The sequence below is a fragment of the Penaeus japonicus genome, unplaced genomic scaffold, assembly GCF_977035675.1.
Source record: "Penaeus japonicus unplaced genomic scaffold, GWHDUDI00000001_assembly GWHDUDI00000011, whole genome shotgun sequence".
Classification (NCBI taxonomy): domain Eukaryota; kingdom Metazoa; phylum Arthropoda; class Malacostraca; order Decapoda; family Penaeidae; genus Penaeus; species Penaeus japonicus.
In genome coordinates this window covers 37,884,929-37,892,428 of record NW_028234413.1, presented here as the reverse complement: position 1 = coordinate 37,892,428, position 7,500 = coordinate 37,884,929, and the positions used below count along the sequence as shown (strand labels likewise).

Below are 7,500 nucleotides of genomic sequence, written 5' to 3'. Positions count from 1 at the left end.
CATCGTGGATGGGTTAATATTTACAGATTTACATCCATAGGGTATTATGGCTCTGTCAGGGCTACTTCTAGGGTGATAATCATCCAAAATCAGGCAAAATCCATGTTTTTGATGATTTTATCAATAGCACATTAATCCCTTTGTTCAGAATCAAAGGCAAAGGAAGGGGGGGGGAAGGGAATTATCCCCTTATTTCCCATTTTTGTTTCCTTATGGTGATCTTGATATTAACCCTTATATTTCCCAATGTCATTGAGTTAGGCCAGAACTGATACCAAGTTTGTTGCAAAAAGCATTTTCGCAGAAGACAAAAACTTTTGATTCATTGTTTAGTTATTATTATTATTATTTTTATTATCATCATTAATATCATTAGTTAGTTTGTTTACATAGAAGAGGATTACATCCCTTGGAAATAAAAAGTTGATGTACTTTACATGGAAAAAGGCATATGGTGGACCTATTTAAGCATTGCTTTCGTATTAACCCACTCATGACGGGGGCATTCCAGCCTTGCATGTCACAATGCCGGGGCTTTCGAACGCTTAGGCCTAAATCAATTAAATGACTGGCACCATATGGTGCCACCCGGCAACCGGGCCCTTGAATGACCGGTACCGTAGTGTACCACACGTCCAGAGAGGGTTAACCCAGTTAGTGACTTACCGCTATGGATTAGGATTCAGTTAACAGTTCACAGCCAGAGTTAGAAAAAGGAGAGCCAAGGATTCTATAAAAAGGAAATAATGTTGTTATATGCATACTCTCATAGGTCTAGAATTTCAAAGAATTTATTTTTTTTATTTTTTTTTATTATTTTTTTTTTAATAGATATTAAAGCAAAGGTATCCCTGAAGATGGTAATAGAAGAGACCAGGTTACTTTTTATTTGCAAAGCATCATATATGTCACGTAGAATAGTGACATGTTCCATGGGGCAATAACCCATACTGCAAATATGCAAGGTTGATGACAGCAGACTAAAGGAGGTTTTGTCACTTTTTGGAAATGAAGGGAAAAAGGTTTTGTTTTCATCCTTATCTGTTATGTTACGTATTTAGTACAAAAGTAGACCAAAATAACAAAAAACAACAACATAGAAGATGAATTTTGATGCACAGGTACAGATATGCCTACCTGAAAAGAAAAAAAAAAAAGAAAAAAATGTTTATACATATTTTTTTTGTTTTTCAGATCAGGAACTTAAAAACATTATAGACAAACTTGCGCAGTTTGTGGCTCGCAATGGACCTGAGTTTGAGCAGATGACCAAGACCAAACAGAAAGAAAATCCAAAGTTTAGCTTTCTGTTTGGTGGAGAATACTTTAACTATTACCAGTACAAAGTTACAACAGAACAAGCAAGTAAGTAGGCTTTGTCTTGCGTACACACATTGTTATGTAAGGATTGTGATGAACTCAGATCCATTAGTTGGTAAAGCGTTTTGCACATTAGCTGAAATACTGTTTTGATGACTGTTTTATATATATATATATACATCTTTTTTCCTTGTTTGCCAGTGCTGATGAATTTTCATTCAACTCAAGGAAAAGGTGAAGTTTATTTTTTAAGTAGCTGGTATATATATATTTTTTTTCCTTTTTTTTTCTTTAAGCTGAGCAATTCAAATTGCAAACAGTCAATTAGATTTAGTAGATACGTAAGTAGGCAAATTGATGGAAGGTTACAGTTGTAAAATTAGCAAGAAAAGGAAGAGCATCAGCGAAGAAAGGGCAGTGTTGGAAAGATTGAAGATTAGTATGAAATTGGAAATCTTATTTTTTTAGAGATGAGGATTAAGAATGATTGTTGACTTCAAGAAGGTAGAATGGTATAAGAAGATTGTACATAATGGGCAATTTAGAATTCTTAAACTTAGTTTTTTTGTTTTTGTTTTCTTTCTTTTTTAAAATTAGATAGAGATGAACAACAGTGAAATATAAATCCCTTGATTAAAAGAAAAAAGGTGATGATAATACCGTTGGGTAAATTTTAGGGATTGAAAAGATAGGTTTACTCAGGACTCCAGATATCTGTAAAGTGATAAAATGGGCATGAGTACACTAAGGATATTTGAGTGTATTTCAGTGACTCAAATCCAGACACATACTTTGTGCAAGAGTATATGATACAAATAGGATTGGAAAGCTCTAGATTGATAGCAAGATAGCCTAAGTTGTTGATTGAATTATGTTCTGGTATAGATGGAAAGATTGAATTATGTTCTGGTATAGATGGAAAAGTAATTTGATATGTATTTACTGATGTAAGTGTGCAACTGTTTTACATCAATATATTTGTCTTCACGGAAATAGTACTGAAGCATCGCCAGGCCCGGGAACAGCAGCAGCAGCAACAGCAGCCACCCCAACCACAGCAGCCACAGCAGCCGCCCTTGCACCAGGTTCCGCCTCCACCTCAGGGAGCATTTTCAGGTGGAGGTGCTCCTGCCCCTTTCCCAGGCCCGAACTACCCTCCGGCTTATGGCTATCCTCCGACCTCGGCATACCCTGGCGGGGACGTACCGCCCTTCCCCCAGGGAGCAGTCCCTCCGGCTGGCTTTACTCCAGGACAGTATGTCCCTCCACCTCCATCGAACGAACCCCCCACCTCCTTTCCACCTGTGACCACCACCTTCCCCCCCGGAGACCCGAGTTATGCAACCTCCACCTCGTATGCCCCAACTACCACGCCTGAGCCCTTGTTTTCTCACACTCCACAGTCTTTTCCTCCACCTCCTCCGGGGGATGCTACCTACACTGCCCCTCAGGTATGTTGCCCTTTCTCTTGTGGCTAAGATGTCCATAATTGCTGCAGATTGTTTGCTAGCTTTGGGATATAGATTTGCTTTTATTTACATTTATTGTATGTAAGATATCAAACGTTCTATGAAATAGGTAACTCGTATCTTCTTAGGCTGGTGAACCTGGAGCATTTACCAACAACACTCCAGGCTATGTACAGCAGCCACCACCGCCACCACCTCCAACAGTGAATGTTGACACCTTAGCTAACCAGCAGCAACAGCTACAGGAGCAAATTCACCAGAGTGAGCAGAACCTGGCAGCACAACAACAGGTGAGTTAGTTTTAAGTCAGTCATATTTTAGGAAGATGTGAATATGAGGAATGTTTGTGAGAAAGAAAAAAAAATCTTTCATGAAGTATTTGGTAAGTTTGAAATGAATCTGTTTGGCACTCATAATTTTGTTTATCTTTTGAGAATGCCATACCAGGTGGATAACATCAGAAATACTTAATAATGACTGATCGACACTAATGAAGTTATCTTTTTATAAAAGTAAAAAAAATAATTATACTTGTTCAATTACAGGAAGTAGATATTTTGCTCTTACCGAGGCAATATCATACACATATGTGTGAAGTAAGGCACATGGGGTTGTGCCCTTGAAAGATTACATAAATAGAAAAAGATATTATCCTCTTCTGTAAATGTCAGATATTCTTTGTAAAATGTATAACCTGTACATGTAAATGCTGTTGTAAGATTTTGTCAGTTACAAATAATGTTCCTTTATTTAATTCACATTTGCAATGGCAATTCTTATGTAATTTTTTTTGTAATTTTTGTTTGTCTTCTTTATCATCTTTTGCTACTTTTCCTTCAACTGCTACTTCCTCTTTTTTTCTTTTATCTCTTTCTTGTTCCTCTGTTCATGTTTTTCTTGTATGTGTTAAGGTGTGTGTTTGTATGTACTCTAACTATATACTGTGTAATTTTGCAACTCATGATATCTTTTTCCAGGTCCTAGAGCAACAGAAAGATGGCCAAGTCAGGGAGGGCATCTATGTGGCCAGAGGGGAAGTCCTGCGCAATGAGGCGGCTGATCTGGGTTTCTCAACGCATGAGCTGGATGAGCTCTTGGGGCCCATAGTTGAGTCGTGCACCAAGGACTCAATCTCTAATGGCAAGCACTGGATCTTCACCAATGCGCAGACACCAACCAAGAACCACTGGATTGCGCGATACCTCCTCTGGAAGTAAGGAGTCGTTTTACTTATTCTTATTATCCTCTTATGTAATTTCAAATGTTTTGGTTGCTTAACCCCTAAAGACTGCAAAGCATTCAGCTGCATTTAACCCATTCACGCCGGGGCTATTGCGGCTCTGAATGGTCAGAATGCCAGGTTTTTCGAACGCATAAGCCTAACGCCTCAGGATTTTCGGGTGCACTAGCCGCAAGCCTGGGCTGTCCGCTTGCTCACCCCGAGCGCCAATCTTGACCAAATATCTTGTTGCCGGCGTCTGACCCAAAAAACATGAAATGTGTCAGCACATCATCCGGCGTGAATGGGTTAAGGTGTGTTTTTTTAAACTCTTAACAATGGATGACATGATTTGCCATGACACATCATAGCCCAGCTGGTCTTCCTGCCATGGATGTGATATGACGATACGCCTGGGTTTTTTTTTTTGTGACAGTGGCCTGGCACACTGAGCTGATTCGGCGCGTTAGACTAAGCTAATATCAATAAATGATTGATTAAATATTTAAATAGATTAATCTTTCTCAAATGCCGATAAAGTTTGTTTTAAGGTACATATTTATTATTGTCATTATTATTTAATAGTTAAATGTTATTATTAGCAATGGTTGATAATTTGCAATGGATGTTAGGCATGCATTGTAATGGCCATGTAGTTAGATTTTAATTGATTGTTTTTAATTTCAGAGCAACTGCCAACAGTGGTCCATTTACTCATAAACTTCACATCATTTACCTGATGAATGATGTCTTGCATCACTGGTAAGTATAGTCTTAACTAACAAACAAACAAACCAATAACAAAAAAATGTTTTAGGGAGTAGAGAAGCTTTCCTCAGTGGCAAAGAGATTAACTTTTGATATACTGTTCAACAGCAATTCTGAAGAAAGTTCACAAGTAGTTATGGTGTCGTGATGTGTTTTTGAGAAAATATGTGCTTTCATACAAATGATTAGCTCTGCTTGCCATTTGTTCAAAGGGAGTATATTCTTTGAAAAGACACTTGACATTTCTTTCTGTCCTTCTTTAATTCTGGAGAATGATATCAAGTAAGCTCTTACATATGCCATGTGAAGACAGTTTCTGAGGTGATGTCTGAAGGGGTCTAGTTTTTACCTGAGGATCCAACATTATTGTTTGTAGAATTAGCTGGAATGGCATTAGTAAAATGCTGCATATGACATGTTATTGGATACTGTAGTGTACCTCAGTTTTCAGTAAGCATGGCAATGCTGTAGTAATTTTGTAAATTTGATGATATACTGCATATACTTATTATTTGTTTTTTTTTTTGTCTATGGTATTGCTATATTTTTTCTCTAAAAGATATTGCTTTGAAGTAAAAACAAAAACAAAAAACAAATAAAGATAATGATTAAAGTAGATTGGGTCACAGTTAAAGAATACTTACTACCCGTCCTGTTCATTACCATTGACCTTGTAATGGGTTGTCTTTCTTATAATCTGCAGCTTGAGGAAGAAAGGAGAGTCGCAGAAGGAGCCAGTGCTGCTCGTGTAGGCTCCTATTTTCTTTGCTTTGAGATCATGCGATTCTAAAAGATCTTTTGAACAACTTGGGCTTAACAGAGAGAGAAAAAGAGAAAGATCCTGTATGATGATAACGTGTGGAACATGATACTCTTATTAAATGCATTTAGAGTTCTAAGTATACTGTGTTTTGTTTCAAAGTTTTGAAAGTAGTTCAATAGTTGTTGCCTACACAGTTTGCACTTGTCTGTATTTACTAGTTCTTTAGTAGTATAACCATGTAAGTGTCTTTCCCTATGGAATCCATATTTTAGGAACTTCTTGGTTAGCTGGCTTTAATTGTTTATCTTCAAGATATTTACATCATGGCATTATTTGCAGGAAAAAAATTGGTGAAACTTCTAGATCACCAGCCATGATAAGTAATTTGGAGAGGGAACATTAACAAATGTATTCAGGACTGTGACAAATAAGAACAACTTGATAGAAATAAAGTCTGATGTAGTTATAAATGGATAAATTCAAAAGTATTTTTCTTACATACTTACTGGGAGGACTTATAAGGCCATAGCCATTCAATATATTCATATATATTGCCTAGTTCTATTGAACTTTGCATCTTATATGACATCAAAAACTAATTTACTTACTAGCACTTTTATATTTAATCCGTTACCACTGGGTGATGTGATATCACCTCATGTGGTAGCAGCACTTATCTCTGGGGACATGATATTATGCCATGGATTTTGTATGGCCAGTATGCTGGATGATCGTGTGTGCAGCAGATGGACGCGGCCAGATTAGGCAAATAGCCCAAGGCATTAGGCCTGCGCGCTTGAAATACCCTGGCGTTTAGACCAATCAGAGCCAAAACTGCCCTGTCATTATTGGGTTAAATGACAGATTTAAACATAATTGAAACATTACCAACAATGTATGCAACAAGGCCTAGCACCTGCCATTTAACCCATTTGCGCCGGTTGACGTCCTATCATGTGGTCGAAAACTATCCCTGGACCTGGGTGACATCCTGAGACGATGTGCATTTTCTCACCGAGTTCTGGGAGGGGCAATTGTGACGTGCTGAAACGTCAGCAATAGATCGTTAGATTGTTCTCAAATATAATCGTTTTACATAATTTCCTAGACTTTTACTCTAGTTTAGGTGTTTGAGTTTAATCATGCGATAAAACGTTTAAAAAATTACTTCACAGAAAATTTCTGCTTCTTGATCAGTTGAATTAAAAGTTCTGTGAAGATGTCTTTTGTTCCTCCACTGCCACATGTGTGGTGCAGCTGTAGCTCCCAATGTTCTTCATGGTCATGTTATATTATTATATGTATGCTTAACTCCCCCAAACAATGTACCATACAAATAGACATATTCACACTGATAGGTACAAAAAAATTAATTAATTAAAGGATGCCAATGCTGTTATATGCTTTTCTAAAATCTAGAGGTTGGTGTATATACTGTGTGCTACCCATAGTTACAAAGAACAATTTGAAGAATTTTGATATTATTGGTCAAAGTGTATATATGATATAGTAATGGTTCTTTGAGAAAATCAGAGGTTGAATTTGCTTTCAGATTGCTTGTTGAAATTTTCGTTATGGTTTATGGTGTGTGTATTTAGTCACAGCATTTAGCCAGCAGATTTATGTTAACAAAAATATGAAGAGAAGATTTTTCTACCCTCTTAATTTGACATACATTTGATGAGAAGTACAAGTACAAGATCATTCCTAAAATATGGATCTCCTTATCACATGTGACTAAGTTACATTATCAGTAATATTTTTTACTCAACAGCGTAAGGAAAAATGCAGATGACCTGAAGGAGGCCCTCGAAAAGGTTTTAGCCCCCATGTTCTGCAATGCAATGACCGTAGCCTCAGATGACCAGAAATCCAAACTAGACAAGGTAACTTCCGTGCATTAGCTTGTAACGATTGCAATATGTGTTGGCTCTTGTGTTGCAGAATGCTATTACTTTAAT

At 37.2% G+C, this 7,500-nt stretch overlaps 1 protein-coding gene across 14 annotated transcripts in view; it reads left to right on the top strand.

Moving 5' to 3' along the window:
• Positions 1–7,500, top strand: part of scaf6 (SR-related CTD associated factor 6) — a 28,689-nt gene that overhangs the window by 7,536 nt on the left and 13,653 nt on the right. For 7 of the 14 annotated variants that reach the window (XM_043033214.2, XM_043033212.2, XM_043033210.2 and 4 more), the window contains exons 2-8: positions 1,195–1,365; positions 2,317–2,771; positions 2,918–3,079; positions 3,767–4,002; positions 4,696–4,770; positions 5,480–5,524; positions 7,314–7,425. In XM_043033214.2, the coding sequence (XP_042889148.1) occupies positions 1,195–1,365; positions 2,317–2,771; positions 2,918–3,079; positions 3,767–4,002; positions 4,696–4,770; positions 5,480–5,524; positions 7,314–7,425 (1,256 nt within the window). The remainder of the gene's footprint in view (positions 1–1,194; positions 1,366–2,316; positions 2,772–2,917; positions 3,080–3,766; positions 4,003–4,695; positions 4,771–5,479; positions 5,525–7,313; positions 7,426–7,500) is intronic. The other 7 variants (XM_086542039.1, XM_086542038.1, XM_086542035.1 and 4 more) reach the window with 1 other exon arrangement.